Genomic DNA, 24,790 nt, shown 5'->3' on the forward strand with positions numbered 1-24,790 from the left:
AGGGTTTTTGGAATGGCCTGATGGAAGGAAGGCTTGGTAGAGAAATCTGAACTGGCTGGGTGATGGAATAATGCAGTGGGTGTCTGAGTGGTGGAGGAGATGGAGAACATTCTTTTGAAGGAATTTCTAACTCTTTTCTGACTTTCCTCACAGCAGGATGCAGGTATTCATGCTATAGGTTTGCTGCTCTGTCTTGCCTCTAGTACCTCATTATTTTTTTCCCCTTCCCCTGACTTGATTCTGGAGCAGCTTTTTGGGCATTTTGTCCTTGGCTCACTCAGAAAGGCTGAGAAGTCACTTGTGTCCACATCAAAGCCAGGATGGCTCTCCTCAAGCTGAGCTGGTGCCACTGATTGGGGTAAAGCCAGAGGTGAATCCTTCAGTAGCAGCTGGACACAGCTGGAAGAGGGGCTGATGGCTGGAGACAGCTGGAGTGTCATCACAAGGAAATCCCAATCTTTTTGGTTTTTTCCCTTTTTCCCCTGACCTTGGAATGCTCTACAAAGAGGTTTTCACAGGGTTGCTCTATTCCAGGCTCTCACTGCTGGGCTTACTCACCAGTTCTTGTAATTTCTTCTCAGCTTTTCCAGCTGCCCTTTAATATTAAATATTTATGTATTCAAATCATAATTATGTTCCTACTCTTTCTGTTCTTCCAGCTTCCCATTTGTCTGCCCTAGCTGAATTATCTTTGCTTTTTTTCACTGGGCAGTCATCAGTTTTCTCCACCATTGTACAATCATGACCATAATTCTCTTCCACTTTTTTATTTCTGTTTCTGGTTGCTCTTAAACCACAATGTGACTTGAAGAAGAGGATGGTGTTTATTTTTTTTCCCCCTGACGCGGCATAAACAGTAGGGAGATCAAACACTCGTGTCCCATAAAATTGACCTCTTTATTTGGATGCTGTCGTGCAACAGCAGACTTAAAAAAAGCTTTTCCCAGTGAAAAAAGCTTTTCCAATCTTGGTGTTAAAATATTTCCCCCCTCTCTGGTGAAATGCAAAGGGTCCATAGGTTGCCTCTGTTTCTAGGCTTGGTGGACTCTGTACTGTCACAGTGAGTAATTTACAGTTAAAAATAAATTCCTTGGCTTTAGGAATTTTACATTTTTGCTTAAAAATGCAAGAGAGATTTAGGAAACTCAAAAGGAGCCTTGTGTGAATTACTACACTTTGCCTCCAGTAAATCCTGCCATCTAGAGAAAAATGTCCCTGGGGGATTGTGTGGCTGATATTTTAAATTTGGTTGTTTAGTCTGTGCAAGCCTTGCACGGCTGAGGGAGAGGCAGAGATTTGAGGTCTGGTTTTGCCTGCCTGCTTCCAGATCCCAGGAAGAGCAAAGGCTTTTTTAGCTTTACCTTTGCAGACTGGAGGGGGGTAAGAAGTGTCCTACATGAGATGTTTTTAAGAGCAGCTCTGTGCTTTTCCCTGGATTTGGTGCTTGAGTTTGGAGCTAACCCTTAAAAGCTGGTTTTGGGTAGGGCAGCCTGAAGACCCCAGAATATTTTCTGTGCACATTTATACAAGGGATTGCTGAAGTCAGAAACAACTCTTAGAGAAGAAATATTACAATTAAATAGCAACTTAACTATTATGTGTCCTTAATATGAAGGAATTGTACTGCTGGAGGAGAGTATTTATTTCAAGATACTGCATCCCACTTGGGAGTGTAGATAATTCTTGTCTGAAGGATCTTCTGCTCCAACCCCAGTTTCTCAGATAAACACTTCCTTTTTTTCTGTAGTTGAATCCTACAATTCCTTCTGGAATATCCATTCATCTAGAAGAGATCAGAATAAAACACAAACAGACATTGTTCCCTTTAAAAGGCAGGAATTTGGTTGCAAGTAGTAAAGACTAGCTATTTTAATTTTAGATGAATCTAGTACATGAATATATGTAAGTAAAAGAAAAGGGGGAAATATTGTGTTTGAATATCTGTATAGGCCTTGCCCTGATGAGCCCTGGTTGTTGTAGATGGGCTGCAGCTGTGCTGTCCTTCATTGGGCTGCAGCTGTGGCCAGTGAAGGTAACTGGGATAAAAGGGGGTGGGTTGGGCAGGCAGGGACAGCCTGGAAGGAGCCCTCACCAACAAGCAGAGGAAGGAGTCTGTGCTGTGAAGAACCGTCCCCAAGAAATAACTCTGAGAAGGTACAGGACTCTAGAAATATGATAACAGGTGAATATCAGACGTTGGGTCTGCAGAGCCTTCAGGCTCTGTGGCTCTGCCCAAGGCATTTGTGGAGCCCAGCTGGGAAGGAACAAGCTCATTGTCAGCTCCATCAGGAGAGCTCAGTGTCTCAGTTTGGAGTAAGTTAGAGGAGAAGTTTCCCATTGCAAAGTTGGGAATTGATGTAATGGTTTAACATCCTTTAGCTTGGAGTTGTTAATTTGCCATGCCTGCTGGCCTCTGTCCTGCCCCAGTTCCCAGGAGAGGAGCAGGGGCAGCTCAGCATCAGGAGGTGTGAAGGAGAAAGGGACATTGTGGTGTCAGGATATCCTTCCCTGCATCCTTAATGCCAGGGATTGTAGGATTGTGCTGCTGCCCAGAGCCCACAGCTCCTTCAGCTGTGCTCCTCTCAGTTTGACACCCTTTGGGTTTCTGTTACTAAAACCAAATTGTGGTTGGGGTTTTTTTGGTTTCCCAAACCCCAGCTTCTGTGGTGTCCCTGTGCTGTTTTACACCAGCTGTTTTCCCTCTGCCTGCCAGGGCAGTTCCATCACGTGCACAGACCCGTGTGTGTCCCTGGTTATTGTCCCCAGGTGTTCACAGCCAGCCCTGTCAGCTCCCATCAGCAGCTGCCTGCAGGAGAGCTGTGCTTCCTGAGGCTACTCCAGGCACTTCTTCCTTGCAAGCTGCCTCTTCATAAGGCAGCTGCATTCACCTGAAATCAGGATTATTTTAGGATCTTGTCCAATGTCGCTTCTGAAGGAACACTCACGTGTGTGTCTGCCTGTGCAAACTGAGTTTGAGGAGCTCCTGTGGAAGCTGTTCTGCACCTCCTGTGTGGGAAGAGCAGAGGACAGCTCCCAATCCTTCCAGTGCTGCCCAGGAGATGGTAGGTTGTGGGAATCAGATGGAATCACTCAGGAGAATGCTATATGCGGCTCTCATCCCCTTCTTTTCCTTTTTCTTTTCCCCTTCCCCCAGCAGGAAAACTGTCACACAGTGTGAGAGAGCAGGAATTTCTTTGTGGCAGTGTGGGGAGTCAGGAGAGGAAGCATTTGCTTGTTTTGCCACTGGGAAAATGGTGCTGGGGGAACATTAGGCAAAATTTAGCTGAGTTAAAGGATGGAGGGAAGGGGATGGTAATCCCTTGCATTTTAATAGGTCTCCTGAAACTTGTCTGAGGAATCCAGCAGAGTGTTTCCATATTGGATGATGCATTAGCCTATCATTTGCAGTTTATTTAACAGAAGTTACTTTTGGGAAGTGTTCTGTTAGAGGATTTTTATGCAGATCTCTGTCTAAACTGCCTGTGAATATTGTTTATTATGGGAACAAATTCTGTGTTAAAGGTATTTAAACCAGAATTTCATAATTATGTTTTTGCTGTCTGCTTCTTCTTTCCAAAATGGTTTGATAGCATTTAGTCTCTGACTTACAGCCACTCTAAGTTCTCAATTTAAGTTTTTGGAAATCAGTTGAAGGGATCCCTCAAGCTTCAGGTAATGAAGGAGCTCTTGGCTCCTTCCCTTTTTGTCCATGTGAAATTTGTGCTTTTCAGAGCCACTCCCCGCCCCTCCAAGGTAATGTCTGTCCAGAGTGGCTTAATTACATTTGCTGCTTCTCCAGATGTAGCATTTTATTTCTTTCACAAGCAGATAATTAGGTATTTAATAATAAAATACTGGGATGTAAAAATTGGATCTTATGAATGTTTAATTACAGAAGGTTTCCTGGTGGGTTTTTGCTCAGTCCTGCACTGGTTTTTAAAGTTGGAAAGTTGGAATGATAGAACCTGGATGCAGCTTCAAAAAGTGATTTCACCCTCATGGGCTTTAACTGCCATCATATATAACTCAATATTGAGCCACCAATAGTAAAACTTCAGCATTGGGCTTTGAAACTTGATAGGCCAAATTTTTGTGTGAGAAGCGAATGGAATGAAATAGAATAGAAATTTTGGGTTTGTCTCATTGTGCTCACAGCAAAAGCGTAATAACCTGAGATAAAGTTGAGTTGTTCTGAAATTTCAACCCAAACACTGCAATCCAGCATCCATGCTTTGTCCAGAAATTGAATTGCTGAGATGGTGTTTATCTGGAGTGCTGCTGTTGGAATTATTGGAGCAATAATGAGCAGGCTGTTTTGGGAAGAAGGAAATAGTAAATATCGCTAGCCAGGATCTAGCGCTGTTATTCCTTTTCCCAGTCATCCTCCAACTGCTCTGCCTCACAAACATGCTCTTCAATGACTATTTTCCCTCACAGAAATGTACTTAGAAATATCACCTAACTAAATGCTGGGGATAGGATCCAGTCCAGGTTTGGAAATTGTCTTCCCAGGGTCAAACCCAGTGTTTAAAACCAGAGTGAGGAGTCCAAAAGAGGTGACTTAGCAAGAACTGCTGCTGTTCATCACCTTTAGCAAAAGTAATTTCTGAGATGGAGGAGCAGCTTCCCAGTAGCATCTCCTGCATGGGATGTCTTCCCCTTTCCAGTTGGTGCTGCAGTTGCCAGCTGAGTTGTTGTTCAGGTTCCCTTAGAATTCCTCCACTCACTGTGCCTTGCTCCTGAGCAATTTTGGGTAGACTGTGGTCACATGCACTTCTGGACTGCTAAATCTTCCTTCTTCCTCAGCTCCACAGTCATCCTCAGCTGGTCAGAAGATCCCTGGCATGTGCTTTACAGTATTTCCAAGTGCTGCCTTGTGTTACCAGGCTGAGGGTCCTGAGGCGTTTTGTGAGCAGTCAAGATAAAATCCTTTGGAGAATATTTGAAGCCTCATTGGAAGCTATTTTAAAAGCCTTAACTATGTAAGATAAGAAGGAAAGCCAAATCCTCAGGCTGTGGTGAACAAAATTTACAGACTCACGAGGATTTTTTTTAGGTTTTTTTGCATTCCTGGCAAATAATGAGAGACTGCAGAGAAGTCTTTGAAATGTAAAGGTGGCCTGTGAGTACCCTTTAGTTAATGAGCCAAGTGATATCCATGAAACCGTGAGTGTATGCCCCACAATTCCTGTTCTTTGGTTGTTGTTAAACTCATCCCCATGGAAGTGAGAGGCATCCAAATGTGGATTTCCCTCCCAGCCACTGGAGTGTAAATCTTAGCTATCCACTCCAAGGGGCCAAGATTTGTGCCCTGATGCTGTAACATAGCATGGGAGGTGTCTTTTGCCTTTTCCATGCTTTTGTCACACTTGTCCTGCACCCCTTAGGAGCCAGAATTGTTGGGACCTTCCCTTTAGGTGCTTTGTCTCATCCCTTACAGCTTGGGCAAAATTCCTGTGTCTCCCTGTTCTTTTGTTTTCCTTATCAGCTCCTCCAAATCTTGATCTTCTGGTTACTTTATCTTGGGTTGTTCTCCCTGACTTGAATGAAGCCACGTTTACCACACAGTGCAGCAATTGGCATGTGAGATTGTGTGAGATTCCCTTCCTGCTGTTCCCTGTGGTTCCAGGTGTTCATGTTTCATTTACCCCATGGCAGCATTTGGGTTTCAGCTCCTCCCAGGATTCCAAGGCTCCTCCTCCAAGCCAAAACTCTTGATTTGCTTGGCCATTGCAAGTTGAAACCAGTTTGAGATTTCCACATCAGTTTAACCTAAATGAAATTCAAAAATTCACCAAGCATTTCAGAAATGGGCAGGACTTTCCTTCAGCCGTATTTAATCAGAATATTTGCCCCTTCTGTACGAAATGATGGGAGGCTCAGCACTCAGCACAGGAGAGATGGCAGCTGTTCCTGCAGCAGAACACTGCGAGTCTGGCTCCTCCCGTGGCTTTGTGTCACTTGTCCTGGGGGAGGAGAGCTGGGATTGCCTGGAGCTCTTCCACTTGTGCCACTCCTTTGGGCTCTGTTGCTTTCAGAAACCTTTCAGACTGTGGAAATAGCACTGGTTGTGTTGCAGGCTGGGCTTGGAGTTCCTCTGCAGCAAAGCAAGCAAGAGGTTTCATCTCTACAACATAAGGTGCAGGTTTTAAGATGAATTTTTGTAGCTGTGCTTAGGAGGTAGCATTTCCATGTTTTATTTTACTATGCTGACAGAGTAATTGAATTGTTATATTTAATAGATCTGTTCCAACCCTGTTCAGGGTTGACTCTTGTTTATCCTTTTCTACAATGGGATGGTAAAAAACACCCCGGTTTTTATCTGAAAACTTTTCATTGTTTAAAAGAACTCCAAGGTGTGATTTTGAGTCAGAACCGGAGGCTGACCCCTTTTTACTGTTTCATTTCTTTGTGGCTGTGACTGAGCAAACAGAACAAGATTTGTTTGCATTGTGCTCTTTCATTTATTTCCCATTTTGGGAGGAAGAGTCAAGCTAATTACTGACAAAACCCACAAGAATTAATGAAGCTATTTATCACTGGGTATTTTTGTCCCTGTCACAAGGCTTGGTGCAGATCCCGAAGGAAATCTTGCCTGTGCATTAATAATCAGGGATATTGTTCTACTTTTATCAACTCTGCCAGTGCTGATTAGGATTTGCTTGGTGGGAAGGAGTTCTCAGTTTGTCATTAAACTTGTAATGAGTCTTCACACATTTTTATTGATCTGTGTGATCCTTTCACATCCCAAAATGCCAAGAGGAACCTTTTCCAGCTTTGTGTCCAGGCTGTGCCTTCTGCTTTGGGGCCAGTGATGATCAGTTTTAACTTGGGCCTCAGTTTATTTCTGAGAAATACAGATAGCAGCTAAAACTCACTGGCATCTCCCTCGAGGAAAAAGTGTAGTGCTAAATAAAATAGGATTCTAAATTGCCTGTACACAGCTAACAGGCTGGTGTTGCCTCAGAAAAAGATGGATAATACAAAATACTCTGTTCTGCCTCTTCCTTTCCCCTTTAGCTACTGCTGAGCTTTAAACACAAGTGACAATTCTTTGCCTCTCTGGCTGGTTTTAAAATGCCTGGAGACTGCATCAAATGCATCCATATGGCACTGAATGCTTGGATCAGTGGCAGGGCAGGCTTTTTTCTGCTTGTCCTTCCATGTGGGGCTGCCAGCTGTGAAACCCTGCTGGGTTTTTACATGGTGGGAATGGCTGTGTGAAAGGAAGGATCCTGTTCACATCTTTTGCAGTGGCAGAAATGCTCTTGGGGCTCCCTTGAGCAAGGGAAGTTCCACCTGAGCTGTTGGGAATGAAGATCCCAACAGGGAGCTTGGACAGGATCATCTTGAAAGGTCCTTTCCAACCCATCCTGTTCTGTGAGAGCTCTTTTGCCAAATCCTTGAAGCAAACTGCAGCAGGGTACAGCAGGAATTATACATGTGTGCTGCAGGATTAGGAATAAAATGAAAATGTTCTCATTTAAAGGAAAAGAGAGCAGGTTTTTAATGACTTTAACTAGCTCTGCATTCCTCATTGCAGAGAGATGTTCAGCTAGATTTAATCCCAAGTGTTTGTCTCTATCCAGATGTATGTCTAATCTAAAGCAAGGCTGAGAGCTTCAAATTTAAGGCATCAACCAGCCTTGAACTGGTGGATTTTGAAAAGCATATCTTGGGAAGAAAGAACATAAATCCTTGATTTCTGCATTGGATTGAATTTGACTGAAAAGTTGGGGGTGGAGTTACAGGCCCTGCTGTCAGCAACACCCTGGGAAAAAACCAATTTCTAGGTCAGAAAAGTGCATCAGCCTCCATTTCCTTCTGTCTGTGATGAATTATTGTGGAAAACAAGCCTGTGAATGTGCTCTGAGGTGCCCAAAGAGAAGAATGAATGAGAATTAATGAGCTTTTCAGGCTAACACATATTTTCATAGGCATCTTTTTTATCAGGCAGTTACTGAAGTGTTAATCATTTGATTACTGGTTGTTGTAGATAAGGGAGTAATTGGTCCCTTTTTGTACATGATGGAAATGCCTGACAGGAAGGGGCAGGCATGAGAGCTCTTGTTTCCATGGATTATTGCCCAGAGAGATTGACTGGAACTAAAACCCCTTTGCTCTGATGACAACTGGGTGGCAACAAAATTCTGTGTCATATTTGCTTCTCAGCAGCAAGGGCAGGTCTTTAAACACGACCCCAAAAGTGTGTGAAACTTCATTTTTGGCATGGCTTCAAATGAGTATTGTGAATTTCTTGTAGAGCCTGTTGCAAATGAGCCTTTGGTGGTGGCCAGGGAGAGGGGCTGAGTGTCAGTGTCCCTGTCCTGGGTGACAAACAGGGCTGGGTGTCAGTGTCCCTGTCCCGGGTGACAAACGGGGCTGAGTGTCTGTGTGTCCCTGTCCTGGGTGACAAACGGGGCTGAGTCTGTGTGTCCCTGTCCCGGGTGACAAACAGGGCTGAGTGTCCCTGTCCCGGGTGACAAACGGGGCTGGGTCTGTGTGTCCCTGTCCCGGGTGACAAACGGGGCTGAGTCTGTGTGTCCCTGTCCCGGGTGACAAACGGGGCTGTGTCTGTGTGTCCCTGTCCCGGGTGACAAACGGGGCTGTGTCTGTGTGTCCCTGTCCCGGGTGACAAACGGGGCTGTGTCTGTGTGTCCCTGTCCTGGGTGACAAACGGGGCTGTGTCTGTGTGTCCCTGTCCCGGGTGACAAACGGGGCTGAGTCTGTGTGTCCCTGTCCCGGGTGACAAACAGGGCTGAGTGTCCCTGTCCCGGGTGACAAACAGGGCTGAGTGTGTGTCCCTGTCCCGGGTGACAAACAGGGCTGAGTGTGTGTCACTGTCCCGGGTGACAAACAGGGCTGAGTGTGTGTCCCTGTCCCGGGTGACAAACGGGGCTGGGTGTTTGTGTCCCTGTTCTGGGTGACAAACGGGGCTGGGTGTTTGTGTCCCTGTTCTGGGTGACAAACGGGGCTGTGTCTGTGTGTCCCTGTTTTGGGTGACAAACGGGGCTGAGTGTCAGTGTCACTCTCCTGAGTCAGTGTCCCTGTCCCGGGTGACAAACAGGACTGAGTCCCAGTGTCACTCTCCTGAGTCTCAGTGTCCCTATCCTGGGTGACAAACAGCTCTGCTGCTGTTTGAGGACATTGCCCTGAGCCCTGAGGAGCTGCACTTCCCTGTTGTCCTTGGGCTGTAATGAAAACAGCAGATGATTTTGCTAAGAGTTACACCAAACCTGAGTTATACCCTCTGTCTGGGTATGAAAAATAAGAGAAATGCACCATGAGGCAGCTTTTTCACATGGCCAGAGTTGAAAATGGTGCTGCTGTGAAAAGGGCCTGGCTCCTTCCTTTGTATCCCATTCCTGCAGCCCGTGGGATCAAGCTGCAGATGATCCCAGCAAAAGCATTCCCAGAGCAGCTTTCTGTGTGTTCCTCTGCTGGGTAAGTGTCATTCCTTGTTATTCCCTGTTACATCAAGCCACTTCACTCCACTCCATGCTTCCCTTCCTGCTGCTCTGCACCAGACACTCATAAATATTCATGAGCACTTCCCACCATCCATTTAGGCTCCTCTCCCTGGCTTAGGGTCTGCTCCAGTTTGCTAAGTGCAGCTTTTTTTACCCGTGCTGGGGAGCTGAAGGCTGATGTCACACTTCCTCCTTTAGCAACTTGCTGGCATGTTGAGGCTGTAAAAGGTTTTGCTCAGAAATTCTCCCGTCACAAAGAGCAGACTGAAGTTCAAGGCACCTGATTGTCACAGGGTGAAAGGAAAATGGAAATTTCCTCAGCAGCAGCAAAATTCTGGCTGTGGTTTTTTTTTTTACTTTATTAAATGAGTAAAACTCATCTCTCCACCTTCAGCTCTCATAAAGCTGTCTCATCTTGCCTTGAAAAGTCCAGTCCAGATAGAATCTTTGTAAGAACTGGGGGAATTGAATTCACAGTGAGCAAATAATCAACTTTTTGTTCAGGATCTCTCAATACTTTAAAATACTCAGGGCTATGTGCAGAGGGCAGAGGAAAGAGGCCAATTTGGTTATTCCATTGAGCACATGTTGGATCTCGTTAAATCCATCCCCATTTTGTGGGGAGCACTGGGACAGGGCTATTAGTGATCATCTGGAAAGGGGTTAAAATCTAGGTTTTAAAAAAATCGTTTCATTTTAAGAGGCTCAACACTGTCCCATGAATCACAGAATCCTGGAATGGTTTGGGTTGGTAGATACCTTAAAGATGATCCAGTGCCATGTCAGGGACACCTTGCAGTATCCCAGGTTGCTCCAAGCCCTGTCCAGCCTGGCCTTGGACACTTGCAGGGCATCCAAATGCTTCAGGGTTACCTGGAGCTTCCAGAAATCTCCCTTGTTCTCTGCTTGGTTTCTGTAGAGCTTTTAATTGTGATTGTTTCTTCTACAAATAACTTTTATTTCTAACTCTTGGAATAACTGTGGGGATGGCTGAGAGGAGTAACTTACTATGGCTCTGTGACCTGCTGGCTATGGGATGGGAATGGAAAACAGGGCAAGGCCAAGTGCAGCTTTCCCTGGAGCTCAGCAAGGCTGAGCAGGCTGCTCTGGGAATGGAATTGGGTCTGGGAGTGCTCCACTGCCAGTGCCTGTGTTTCTGTGTGTTTTCTCCTCTGCTCTGTGGGTACAGGCCAGCCAGTCTCAAATGGAGAGCTCCAGGCTGCCAGCAATGCCTGAAGCCAAAGTAATTGATCCAGGACTGTATCAAACAGTTTTCAATAGTGCTTTTAATTAAAAGGCAAAATAAAGGCTTTGTTGTGGCGGTGACCTGAAAAGAGATGAAGGATTGGCAGGGGTTCATTGGCCTAAAAAGGCCAGCTGCAGTTGTTTGACATTGTTATTGATTGTGTCTGCCTTTCTAGAGTTCCTTTCCGAGGTAGGGTGCCATAAAAGCTCCAGAAATCAAGTGCCAAAACCCCTTTGGAGGTGGCTGCTCTGCTGCTGCCTGTCCTCCTGTCCCCTGCAGCCATGCACAAGCTGCTGCCAGCAGCATCCTTGGGGCTGTGTGGCATTGCAGGAGCTCAGAGCAGGTTCTGCAGCCTGTGTAGCTTCTTGGAGGGCTCTGGCTTATTTTGGGGCTGAGCTTTGCCATGTGGGTGTTGTTTGTAGCCCTGTGAGAGCTGCTGGGGGGATTTAAAGCCCTGGGGATGCAGCACTTGGGGCCATGGGTTGGTGATGGTCTTGGCAGTGCTGGAGGAATGGTTGGATTCCATAATCCTGGAGGGCTTTCCCATCCAAAATGGTTCTGTGATTTATTTCCTTGCACTTTAGGAGTGTCCTCGTGGATGCTGCAAAACATGTCCTGAGCTGCCAAAGAAACACCTAAACAGCAATATTTGGCACCAGCACGTTGTGTGCAGGCTCCTCACTGGCTCTGTGCTGCAAATGTCCTTTGGCACACAATGAAATTTGCTGTTAATAAAAGGGAGGGGCTGGAGCTGCTGGAATTGGAGGGGCTTTGTGCTCAGGGGTGCTCCCTGCGCCCTCAGAGCCGGCACATTCCCCATCCCTGCTTTCATTTCCCTTCCTCATCTCCCTCTGTGATCTCTGCCACCAGCTCCAGGCCATTGTTTGTTCCTCTTGCAGTGAGTATCAAACCCAGAATCAGCCAGAATCAAGGTGAGTTGTTCTCTGGGAGCAATGAAATGAAACGTTTTTAAGGTAGGAAATGATGGAGCATCTCTCGAATTCAAAAAGCAATATACAGCAAACCTAAATTGTTCCTGTTTTTCTGGGTCTCGTTTCCCTGTAACTCTGAATATTCTCCATTAATTTCCTAAACAGAATCTTAAATAATGAAGCACATCTCCACAGTATAATTTATAACCTAGATCTTTTCTAGGCTGGGAATGAATTATCTTAAAAGGAACTGTGTGAACCATTTTGTTTATACTACTTAGAGGGGTCCATGCATGGATTTCAAGAAGGTTTGTATTTTGCAGGCTTTCTGCTAATTTTAGTTTTTCTTGATCTTTCAAAAAAAACATTGAGGACTTAAATCTGTAAGGAATTGTCTCAGGTGGTCCTTTGGTCTGATCTCATCTCCCACCAGGAAAGAAATGGCAGAATAAAATAGGTTTGAATCAATAGGGAAAAAATCGGGGTAAAAAATCCTTTTATTAGAGTGAGGAGATGAGACCCCCTCACCTGTGGCTGTTGCCTCTGCTCCCTGGGACAAGCTGGATTCCATCCTCCAGGTTCCTCGTGTGACTGAGACAAATCTCACCTGCCTGAGAATCCCTGGATGAATGCAGTCTGCTGTGCCTTTGCCAAATGAATGAGTTTGGTTCCTTGCTTTGAGGGAACCAGGTGAAATTTCCATGGTTTGACAGCAAACAGCAGAGGAGGATGGGGGGTGTTTTTATATTTTTTTGAAGAAGCTGCTTTAATCCCTTTAATACAGCATTTCTGTTTGCAGTGCTGGGAATGACGTACCTAAAAATATTTTTACTGGCTCACACAGATCAGTAAAAGTCAACTCTGTGCATCTTCCTTTTGGGGTTTCTTTTTAAACACAAATCTAAAAATGGTTTTGAGGCATTCATAATTCAGTATATTGTTTTTAGCAATGCTTTTCCTTTTGGTGCCTTGGGTGTTTTTTTTTTTCTACAGCAAAATAATTCCAGTGAAGATTTTGAGGTGAGCTTAGGTATGAAAGTTGTAGTGTCACTGGGGTTTATCCTTCAATCAGCTCTGAAAGGAGCCATGCAAAGGGCAAGTGAAATTTTGGGATTACACAGTGAGGGGAAGGCTTTCCTCATCCTCCTCCCTTTAGCTCTGGCTTTCAGCAGGTTGGATCTCTTGGCCAAGGCTGCTGCTGAGAGCTGGGAGAGGCCAAGGGCAGCTTTCCACTTGAACAGTCTGGATGTGCTGATCACTTTGAAGGTTATTTTGCTTTCAAGATAATTCTTGGGGTTTTTCTCCTGATTGCTGATGCTTTGCAAGTTCTAAACAAGCACTAGGATGAAGTCAGTGATTTAAGTGTGGCTTCTCCAGAAGAATCCTTGCGAGGTTGTGAGTATGATGTGCCTGAGATGAGAGGGGGGTGTCAGTCTGCATCACACGGTCCAAGTGGCACAGTCCCAATTCCTTTTCCTTGCAGGTCACTCCTGGCTGGTGCCTGAGCCCTTTGCAGACTCTGGCATCAAAGGACTTTGTAATCCCGTGCTGGTGCTGGCAGGGAGATGATTTGTGTTACCTCAGGGCTCTGGGCCCTCCTCCCCATTGCCACCATGGCTCTGTGGGGCTGCTGCTGGGCACACAGCTGTCCCCAGGAGCAGGACAAAGGCAGCCTGCAAGAATCAGATGCAGTGACCTTGGAGTGTCTCCAGGGCTGCTGTGGGATCAGAGGGGCTGGGAGCACGAGATCAGTGTATTGATTCCATCCTGCAGCTGAGTTCTCTGTAAATCCCTGCCAGGCAGGGCCTGCAGGCTCCCAGACAGAGAGCATTGATCAGGGCCACTCCAGGAGCTGCAGCCTTGCAATTCAGCCCCTCCTGCTTCATGGCAGTCCCACTGATGGGATCTTCACAACTTCCCCTCAGTCATCTTTGGGCACTTGGCTCTTTGCTGCCATGGTTTAGTGTTGGGGCATCTGCTGGGTTCTGTGCTGAACCAGTGATCAAACCTTTCCTTTTAAGTGTTTCCTAATTTTATGTATCAGGACAGCCAGCTTCTTCTGGTCCCAGAACACATGGGAACACTGCAGCCTTGCAGAACTCGTGGGGATGGGTGAGCAGCCACTTCATGATGGGAGCCACCAGGTCCAGATTGCTCCAGAGCTGATCCAGCTGAAGAAAACCATCTGAGCATGAAACTTCCTGCTGGAGCTGGGTCCCTCAGAAGTGACCATTGATAGATGATAGGTGCTCTGGGGGCTGGAGCCAGGATGGGAGAGCTGGTTGTTCACTTGGGGAAGGCTCCAGGGAGAGCTCAAAGCTCCCTAAGGGGCTCCAGAAGAGTTGGAGACACTCTTGGGACAAGGGATGGAGGGACAGCACACAGGGAATGGCTCCCACTGCCAGAGGGCAGGGCTGGATGGGATGTTGGGAATTAGGAATTGCTCCCTGGCAGGGTGCTGAGGCACAGGCAGCTGTGGCTGCCCCTGGATCCCTGGAAATGTCCAAAGCCAACATGGATGGAGCTTGGAGCACCCTGGGACAGTGGAAGGTGTCCCTGTTGGGGACAAGGAGTTGGGATGTGCTGGTGTTCAAGGTCTCTTCCATCCCAAAACCTTCTAGGAATTGATAATCACAGCAGTCACTCAAGCAGTGGTGTGTGAGGCACAGCTGTGTGATTAGGAGCTGTTTGATGTGGATTTTGGTGGATGGAAAGCTGAAAGGAGTCAAGAACTCATCTGGTGAAGCCGTTGTTCAGCCTCTTAATGACAGAAAAATGTCCAGAATGTCAGGCTTGGTGTTGAACCAAGTGGTTTCTTTGGTTAATCACTTATGGATGTAAATTCCTAGAGTGGAATGACATTGGCAACTCTGCATGCCAGGGGAGGGAGGAGAATCCCCTGCTCAGCTGAGTAAGTGATTTTGAAGTTCAGTTGCCTCAATTTCCCAGTTCTGTGCCCTTCCTGCTTGGGTTGTGGCTGGACTCAGCCTTTGGCTGTTGGAGCTTAATCTACAGAGGGCAAAGTGGCTGCAGACAGCTTTCCCTGAGCAGGGGTCACTGCTGCCCCTGCCCTCTCAGCTGCTTGCTCTGAGCTCTGCAGGCTGCCTGGGTTTGGGCCACCAAGCTCCTTCTCAGCTCCTGAATTGTTGGAGATTTCCCCTCGCTTCCTGGAGCTGTCAGTGTGTCCAGTCAAAGCAGTTCCCATTCCCAGCATTTCCTCCCCACCTCTGTCCCTGCAAGGATGTGAACACTGACCTTTTCCTTGGGTTTGTTCCAGCAGCATACCAGGAATATTTTGCCCTACAGGATATTTATTGCATTGCTGACTAATGCTGCCCTGGACGTGCTTGTGTGTGGAAATTTTTCCAAGAGATTAAATTAACTCACTAGATTAAAAATGACCCCAAACCAACATCTTAATGAAACAAAGCTGAAGTCTTGAGTGTCTGATCTGTTCCTTGGGCTGTGACCCCTGGATTACTTATCCAGTTGTTTCCCATCTGGATTTTAAGCAGCTGCTTGTTCTTGTCTGTGTATTACCTTGTTCTGCTTCTCCCTGCTGGGCTTCATTTGCCTCCTGAGGTCATTTTGGCGTTTTCCAAGATGAATTTGAGTTGTGAATCTGTCCTCTCCCTTGCTTGCAGTCACTCCCAAATTGTTGCCTTCTGGGAATTGGAGGAGCATACAGCCAGCAAGGCAGAGCAGAAATTAGAGATACAGTGGGAGCTGTGGGCTTTCATTCCTGCCAGCATTTCTGAAAGGAGCCACTCTGGGTTTTTTGAAAGGAGGAATGGCAATGCCTCAGTGTTCATGGAATTAAAACTGTGAGCAGTTGGTGTTAATGCCATCTTGATCTGCTGCCTGTCAACATAAACCTGGTCTGTTCAGAGAAGAGATGTCTTGGAACTCAGTCCATTAGAATGCTCTCTCCAAATGTTGGTTGAAGCAGATATTTAAATATAAACAAGCCAAGCAGTACCTTATTTCTCCCCTCTTTTAATGAAATGAGTGAAGACAGTGTAAGGAGGCTCCAGGAATAAACAGAATATTTTTATATTTCATGATTTGTGGACAGATCCCCTCCAAGACAGGTCACTCAGAAGGGAAGAATTTTCTAGAACACTTGATTGTCCTTAGGGGTTGTGAGTTAGCAAAGCAAATTTCCTGGCCGAGACTGGGCCTGTGAGGGTTAAATGTGGCTCTTTGCATCAGTGGCCACGTGAGGAAAAGCAGCAGCTTGTTTGTGATGCTGCAGATCAATTGCTGGGACTCAGCCTGGGCTGCAGCAGGAGGGGATTGGCTTTGCTTCTCTGTCTCCTGAGGCCTGGAATGAATCTCTCCTCCCTCACAGGACATCCATGGGACAGCTCTGAGTGAGGGGTTCAGGAATCATTCCCATCTGGGACGTGCTGCTGCTGAAAACCTACTCAGGGAGTATTTGCTCTGCCTCTGTGAAGGAGCTTTTTAACTGGCTGGGAACAGGATTCTGCCTCCAGAGCAGAATAGGTTAGACATTCACATGGGAATTCAGGTTTTGGCTTGGGAAAACCTCATCTCTCTGAGGCTGTCTGCTGGGTTCCTGTTTGTTCAGCCCCTTTTCAGAGTTAACTGAAGAGAAAATGCTGCTTAATTGGCATACTGGAGATTTTGGTGACACACTTAGGGTAATATCTAAAACAAACAGAACCCCCCAAAACTCACCCAGAAATCACAGAATGGTTTGGGTTGGAAGGGACCTTAATCTTGCCTTAAATCCCTGTGTTCACTGGATGTCCACCCTGGCAAAGAACTGAAATCCTTGGAATATTGCTTGGAGAGCACAAGCTCTGCCTTGAGCACTCCTTTTTATCTTTTATTTCCACATGCAGTGTTTGTGTCCAACTCAAGTCACACAGCTCCTCTCCTCTGCCTCTGGGAGATGGCAAATTCCAGCTGCAGGGAGGGTGGAAAAAACTCTGGGATGCACCCCTGAGTTGCTGCCTAAATAACTGGCCTACAATTAAGAGGATTTCTGCACATTATAATGAGGCAGCTGGGGATGTTCCTGTGGATCTTGCTGATCCCTCCAGGTGAAGATGCAGGAGAAGGAAAAAGCCTTTAAAGTATGAGTTAGGCTGTGGTGTTTGTCTTGGAGGAGTAGAAAATAAGTGTTGTGAGGATGATGGGGTCTGAAAATGAATAAATCCCATGTTTTGAGTGAGAAGAGCTTTTTGTTGCTAATAATTTGTTATGGGGGCTGTTAAGGTCATTCAGTGCAACCAGAATTACACAGAACACTGAAACCAATTTCCATCTCAAATCACAAATATTTAAGAGTGAATCTGATGGTTGGGAATGATACAGGGGGAAAGAAAAGTGACTTTACAGTTGCAAAGTCAATAACTGCTCTTGTCCGTGCAGGAAGTTTAAGTGCACACAATGGATCTGTTGGACACAGTAAACCATTTTTAAATCACTTGTTTAAAACTTGCTCTGAAATTAGTCCTTGAATCCATTTTTTTTTTTCTCTTCTTGTAGTGGGGAAGACTTCCTTGATCACCAGGTTCATGTATGACAGCTTTGACAACACCTACCAGGTAAGTGAATCCATATTTTTGTCTTGTGTAAGACTCCTCTGCTGCTGTGTCTTCCATTGCAGGAAAGTCATTCCAGAATCTAATCCCTATATGTGGAAAACATAACAGGTACCCAGCTCTTTTAAGCAAGTTGATACAAGCTGGAAAATAATACAAAATATATTTTTTAAAAAATTAAGATGCTTAGAAAACAAATTTTACAGATGAGCGCAGTGCAGCCCAGGAGAACAGTCAGTGTTGCCCACTCCCAGAATTTAGCATGAGCTCAAAATGTGGTGAGATACAAAAGTATTTCAGTTTCCTGAAGTGTGTCTCCTCCAAGCAGAACATGTTTCATGACTTGGTTACAGTTGGTGATGTTCTGGATACACTGAAACTGAGAAAAATCTGTTCCCTGGTGCCTGGGAAGGTTTTTTAGGGGGTTGGGAGGAGGAGGTAACAGAAAAAAAAAAAAGGAAAACGTGATTCTCCTGTTCCTCAGTGTCTAGCCAAGGATGTCATTGAACTGAGAGATTCCCCCCCTGCCTCCTTCAGTAATTCCTCCTTGCTGCTGCTAGGAAAAATGGGATGGGGAGTTGTCCCTGAGCTGTGGGAAGAGCCACGTTTCCATAGAGTGGGAGGGCTGGAGCACACATCACTGCTTCCTCCCACTGTAATTCCATGGACATGGAAGGCAGTTCTTTTATGTAAGCTGGGATTTCATCCCTTCCCCAGTATTTTTCTTTTAGGAGAGCTCCTTTTCCTTGCTGAGTTTGTGTCCCAGTTCTTGAGGAGGTTTCACCCTGTGTGCTTTAGGGTGTCACCATGGAAAGGTGGTCTGATGTAATACGTGACATGATTGCAAAATCAGTGAGTGGCGTTTACAACAGTGAGAAATCCTGAGGGCTTCCAAGACAGCTTGGGTTTAGGCATCAGTGCTGCCTGCCCAGTGTGGGTGTTATGGACTTGGGTCAGAGCCATTCATCCAAACCCCTTGGCTTTCCTGGAGCTGTGCCTGAGGTGGGGCTGTGGCTGGAAGAGGGAATCAGTCACAAAAGCTCCAGGGATTTGGCCAAAATCACACTGCCTGTTGGTGTCAACCCCAACCAGACATTTTTGGATGCCCAGGATTGGCTAGAGACCCTGAGACCTCAGTATTAATGCACCTGATCATGGGTAGCTGGAGCAGGAGGTGAGTTCAGGGATGATCTGCTTGTTCTGGACCTTTCTGGCTCATTTTGAATGCCTGTTTTTCTGAAACCTATCATTTGAACATGGGCTCTTTATGTTCAGCTGTTAAAAATAGCAAGCTGCCATTTAGAAAAATCCGTGCTGTGCATTGGATTCCTTCTGCTCGCTGCTGGATGAGAGCAGTTCAGCTGTGTCCCTCTGTCTTGTCAGTAAGAACTTGCTGTGCTGTGGCAGAAACCCAGACACCTGGAATAAAACCATGGGATTGGAGGGGTTTATTTTACCAGGAGTCATTCCCCTCCTCCATGGACGTGCTGGGAATGGTTTCCTTTGTGCTCTGGCCCCACATGTGGTTTACTAAAAGTCTGGTGTGTTGGGCATGCTGGGATCAACTCCTTGATAATGCTGCTTGCCTGTTGTGGTAGGACCAGCTGGGAGAGGAGAAGGCTCCAGGGAGAGCTCAGGGCCTAAAGGGGCTGTAGAAGAGCTGGAGCCAAGGGATGGAGGGACAGGGCACAGGGAATGGCTCCCACTGCCATGAAGATGTTCTCCACTGGTGTTGGGAAGTTTGGATGCAGCTTTGCTGCTTTACGATGAGCCAAGCTTTAGTTAGGGATCATGTAGGTATCTGCCTTGATCTGCTTGGAAGAGTGAAGATCCATGGAAATATTTGGCACTTGGGTAGAAGGCAGTGTGCCCACCATATCCTGGTTGAGCTGGGGGACACCAGTTTGTCACATGCATAAAAATCCCTGCTGCTACCCAAATTAATATGCCCCAAGTCAAGCTTAAAACCTTTTGTGCTTTAAGGAATTGTTCTGGTCCTGGATATATTAAACAAATTGCTCATTGAAGCAAGCTATATCTTAAAAACAAGAAACCAAACCTGTTTTTTCTTGCACCTTCTGCTGCTCCCCTGAAAATCATTGCAGGTGTTCTGGCATTTTTTTTTTTTTTTAAGAGCTCTTGGTTTTCTCATCTCTTTCCAGGCAACAATTGGCATTGACTTCTTATCGAAAACCATGTACTTGGAGGATCGAACAGTGAGTAAGGTTTTGTTGCTTTTCTCTGTGAACAGTAGGAATGAGGACCAGCATCTGGTTTTGTGCAGCCCACACTTGTGAGATCACTGGGAAGCACAGGCTGAGCCTTCAGCTCCCAGCTGCTCCCAGGCTGACAAGTGCTGTGGAGACACAGCAGTGGGGATGGGAAATGTGGTGTCATCCCCTGTGAAGAAAGAATCTGAGGGGTGAATGATGGTGGGAGTCTGGAGAAGGGGGAACCCTTAGGATGCTTAACCCCTTCAGCTTTTGATGCCACAAGACAGAAAGGTAAAATGCAGATGGTCAAATGTGGCCAGTTAATAGCTGGTTCCACTTTCTTAATGCTCTTGTTTAAAAAGAAGGTGGCTTCTGATGAGTGCACAAATGAGACTTATTTCCTTGCTTGGTGCAGTTTTAGCTCATCAAGTGAAATCACTCCTCTGTGCAAGCAAAGCTGTGGTTTAAAATGAGCTCAGATTCTTAATTAAGAAATTCAGCCTCAGTTGAGCTATTTGCAGAAACAAAACTGCAGTGCTGCAGAAGCTTGTGATGAACACCCAATAAATGGGATTGGATAAGCCCCCAGTAAAAGGGATTGCATGGAGAGGGCTTGAGGGATGAGATGTGCTTTCCATGGCCCAGCTGGCTCTTGCACACCTTGCCACACACCTTGCTTTTAGTGTGCCTTGCCTTTTCTTCCAGAGCCTTGCTGGTAAGAGCCATTGAGCCTGTCTGTGAGTGTTATTTTGCAGTTTAGAGTTACAACAAGCATTTTATCCTCAAAAACCAGACATGAGGAGCTTTAACACCAGCAACCGTCCTTCATGCTCCTGTGTGAGTCCTGAGGAAGGAGAGCAGAGCATGAATTTCTCCTGTAGGGAGAGGTGCAGCTGAACATTTCACAGAACCACTGAGGCTGGAAAAGCCCTCCAAGATCAAATCCAGGCATCCCCAGCGCTTCCAAGGCCACCACTAACCCACGTCCCCAAGTGCCACATCCACACCCTTCTGGGCACTTCCAGGGATGGTGATTCCACCACTTCAGCTGTAGCTTTCTTGTTGGTGCTCTCAGTTTGGAAGCTGAGCCATTCCACTCCCCCATTTTGCAAGGGAAGCATTTTTTGGGAAGCTGCACCCCCCAGTTTGGCTGCTCTTACCCCTTGGGAGAGATTGCTGTAGAGAGACAGTGTCCTGCTGCTGCCAGTCCCCAGGCACCTCCTGCATGAGTTTCTCCTTTTCATTTAGCTATTTTTTGGAAGAAAAAAAAAAAAGTGAAACATTTCTTGACTCTTTTATTTTTAGTGGCAGTTTGGCTTTTTTAATTTTCTCCCGCCCACAGATCAGGTTGCAGCTGTGGGATACTGCGGGTCAGGAACGTTTCCGTAGCCTCATTCCCAGTTACATCCGTGACTCTGCTGCTGCTGTAGTAGTGTACGATATCACAAGTAGGTATCTGCACTGCCTTTGACCTTTTGTCTCATTTCTCTTGCTTGTTTGACTGATTTTGTTAGGTACGGTTGCAATTATGGGACACAGCAGGTCAAGAGCGGTTCAGGAGCTTGATTCCTAGCTACATTCGTGACTCCACTGTTGCAGTTGTTGTTTATGATATCACAAGTGAGTGGGGGGAATTCTGCATTTCTAATACTCTGCCCTTTTCATCCTCTAGCTTAGCTTTGCATGTCCTCTCACATCATCTGCTTGGGCTCCGTGCTGGCATGACAAACGTGGTTTCTCTGCTTGTTTCACACAAGCCCCGTGGTTGCTGCTGTTGCAATGTATCGAGTGTCTCACAGAGGCCATTTTAACCCTTCCCTACCCCATTTTCTTCAGTCCCCCAGTCCTGCCTGCTCTCGTTGCCCTCCTCCATCTGCCTTTGGTCATAACATCACCTGTGCCTTTTGGTCTTCGTGTCCATGGGTATCTGAATTCTCAAACTGGAGACTTGTGTAGCTTGCTCCACCTCATTCCCCCTCCAATGACCTCTGGGCACGGGCTGGCGGGGAGAAGGCATTAACATCACCTTTTCCTTGGAATCAGCCACTCTCACACGCTACGAGATGCCAAACTTACTACTAAGCTCTTACCCTTTAACAATTGCTCTTTCATTCCTTACTAAGGTATGTACATTTTTGTCAACTAAAATATTAGTGCTTCTTCGGCCCTGCTCCTTCTGTCCCTCCCCTCAGTCCAGACACCCCTTAACTTACCAGTTCCTCACTGACAAAGAGCAGAAATTCTGTTTTAGGGGAGTTAACCTTCAGACAGTATCAGTTTTAAACCAGAATTGACTGAGAGCAATGGCCTAATTCTGCACAAATGCCTAAGTTCTTGTCCTTTGATTTATAAATACTAGAAGATTACAGCCAGGAATAGGGGCTTTACCTAGAAAAGGTCTAATTGTTAAAAATGGCACTTTGCTTTGAGCTAAAATTACAGGTTAGCTGTGAACTCTGAATTTTTTCCTGACCCAGCAAATTCAATATTGCCAAGCAGTAAAGGGAATTAAGACACTGGCAAGTGATCAAGTCTTGGCTGTCTAGCATGCAATGTATTACTTTGCAGTAGAAGCCATTAAAAAAAAAATCAATACTTTTCAAGAACTGCTGCAGAGGCCCCCCCTTTCCTAAGTACTGAAACTACTTTGGCTGCTCACATGCTCTTTGTGTCACTAACTGGCAAATGCTGAGCTCTGTGGCAGCTTCCCTCCAACTCCTTTTTCCCTGTGGGATGCAACCATTCAAGCACCATAGAGTCTGGAATTCTTACCTTGCAGCTTTAAGGGTGTACATGAAGTGCCTGTGAAGAGGGTAAATGTCTGGTTTTGATTTTATGCAAAGATTTAGGAGTTTTTGTTTTGAAGGCAAGCGTTCAGTGCACGGGAGTTGCTGCTGTGTTGTATAACCCTGGGATTCCCTAAGAAAAATAAAAATTGATTCAAGTGTCAAAAATGCAAGGCTGGGATTGAGGATTTTTGGGAAGCAGGGGAACTGTAGGAACCTCTGTAGGTGCACCAGCCATGAGTAGCAGAGTGCAAAAACTAATCCCCGCTCCCGACAGAAAATACTTCATGTAAAAATGAACTGAAACACAGTGCTAAGACTTTTCATTTTAGGTGCTGTCAAAACCAAATTATAGCTGGACTCAGCTCCCTCTGGGGCTTTGAGCCCACCTGTAAAGAGGCACTTTTCCACCTGAAACCAATGCCAGAGCTCCGTGTCCCTTAGTGGGGGAGACTCAGGGTTCCACTCGCTGATTCTCCATCACCCTCCTCCGTGGCTGCACAGAAATTGCAGCTTTTCTTTCCAAGTGCAGATGTGTGTCCTGGTGAGCTGTGAGGGACAGCTGCAGTGCTAACCCTCTCCACTGTTCTCTGATAGATGTAAACTCCTTCCAGCAAACCACAAAGTGGATCGACGACGTCAGAACGGAACGGGGCAGCGATGTCATCATCATGCTGGTGGGGAATAAAACAGATCTAGCAGATAAGAGGTATGGGACAATCACCCAGCTTTCAAGTCTTCATTTTCTTACTCTGCTGCTCTTTGCTCCTATTTTAAGGAATATATTGTAATGTATTTGTTTTTTCTGGAGATGGCTGTGACTAGAGAAATCTCAATTTTAAATCCTCTTTCTTTTGACTAAGCCAAATTTCCATCACAGGGCTGAAAAACCATCACCAGCTTGTACAGATGTCAGGGGAGAAGGGATTGTTAACTAGAGCCCACACCAGTGAATGAATAAACTGGTTACAAATATTTGTTCTTAACAATGTTCTGCTTAATGGGTGGAACACATATCCAGGGAAAAATCCCTCCCAAATGAGGTGGTTACACTTGGACTTTTGTGGAAATACTTTGGTTTTGATGATTATTTTGGGACTGTGATTGCTAATTGTTCAGACATAAAAGCACAGCTTCCTGGGCAGGGATTTGTGGGTGAACTCTTGGCTTTTCTGCTGGAATGCTGAGTTCTGCTTGGGTGTGCCATGGGAGTGAAGTGGTGATAGCTGTCAGCACCTGTAGATTCCATGCAGGGAAAAAAACCCTTTAGGTGCTTTCAGATGAAGCACTTAAAGGTTTTATTTAAAGTGTAATACATCTTAATTATTGAGGCATTTGTCCAGGTTTGGGTGTTAGGAGGTTTTTTCCCCCTAACTCTGTGTTTTCTTCCCCAGACAAGTGTCCATTGAGGAAGGAGAAAGGAAAGCCAAAGAGTTGAATGTAATGTTCATTGAAACTAGTGCAAAAGCAGGATACAATGTAAAACAGGTGAGTGGCTGCAGGTAACACACCCTCCTTGTGGGAGCAGCACTTCCCTGGATCTTGGCAAGCCTTGGCTCAGGGGGCAGTGGGAATTGCAGTCCACACACAGCAAGCAGCACCTCAGAGCTGAATTGTTGGCTGAGCTTCTGCAGGATCTCTGGCCTTGCTTCACATGATTTGGGACTTCCTTTCCTTAAATAACAGGGGAGTTATGGAAGAAGCTTTGTGAGTACAGTATCACATCTTCCTGGGCTTTTGATAATCCAGATTTGCTGTTTGGACTGAGAGTGAGACACAAAGCTGGGGAAGCACAGGTCTGAGGTCTGTTTGTGTTCTGTTTCAGTGAATGAAACAAACCAGGCAAGGAGGAGCCTGATGGCTTAAAATGCTCCCAGTGCCCAGGGAGACAGAGCAACTGCTGTTCCCACTCTGCTGGAAGGCACTGCAAGTGCCAACAAATGTTTCTGGACAGCCAGAGCTATTTATTTCCAGAAGATGATGAGTTGCTTTTGAATTGGGGAAAGCAGTGAAAGGTCTTTTGAACTGATGGGAGTGCAGAAAAACGAGAGTTTATGTTTATTTCCAATTGACAGAGTAGATTTGGTATTGGAAAGGAATTCCTCCCTGTGAGGGTGGGCAGGCCCTGGCACAGCTGTGGCTGCCCCTGGATCCCTGGCAGTGCCCAAGGCCAGGCTGGACAGGGCTTGGAGCAGCTGGGACAGTGGGAGTGTCCCTGCCATGGCAGGGGTGGCACTGGGTGATGTTTAGGTCCCTTGCCACCCAAACCATCAGGGATTCTGTGTATGGGTGACATTCCACAAATATCTTATATATGTAGTTACACAAATGGGTTCTGTGCAGAAGGGTACCAGGAGTAATAAAATAGGATTATAAACTGCTTCATGTTCTAGACAGGACTAAAGAGTCTGTTATTAAAATGTCCCTTGACTTTGCCTCTAAGTAGCAAAATGATTCCCTATGTAATGGGATAATTATAGCAGTGTTAACTCAGAGCTGTTTCACTGCATCACCCACCATGGATGTGTTGGCTTCCAGGGTCCCCCAATTATCCTGCCACAACAGATAAT

General features: G+C 46.0%; 1 protein-coding gene across 2 annotated transcripts in view; it reads left to right on the forward strand.

Moving 5' to 3' along the window:
* The window catches only part of RAB6A (RAB6A, member RAS oncogene family), a 40,041-nt gene that overhangs the window by 8,991 nt on the left and 6,260 nt on the right, over nt 1-24,790 (forward strand). The window contains exons 2-6 of one of the 2 annotated variants that reach the window (XM_074530890.1): nt 17,166-17,224; nt 19,384-19,437; nt 20,777-20,882; nt 22,818-22,929; nt 23,615-23,708. In XM_074530890.1, the coding sequence (XP_074386991.1) occupies nt 17,166-17,224; nt 19,384-19,437; nt 20,777-20,882; nt 22,818-22,929; nt 23,615-23,708 (425 nt within the window). Of the gene's footprint in view, nt 1-17,165; nt 17,225-19,383; nt 19,438-20,776; nt 20,883-20,948; nt 21,055-22,817; nt 22,930-23,614; nt 23,709-24,790 lie in introns of both variants that reach the window. The other variant, XM_074530882.1, reaches the window with a different exon arrangement.

This window comes from Zonotrichia albicollis, chromosome 2, assembly GCF_047830755.1.
Source record: "Zonotrichia albicollis isolate bZonAlb1 chromosome 2, bZonAlb1.hap1, whole genome shotgun sequence".
Classification (NCBI taxonomy): domain Eukaryota; kingdom Metazoa; phylum Chordata; class Aves; order Passeriformes; family Passerellidae; genus Zonotrichia; species Zonotrichia albicollis.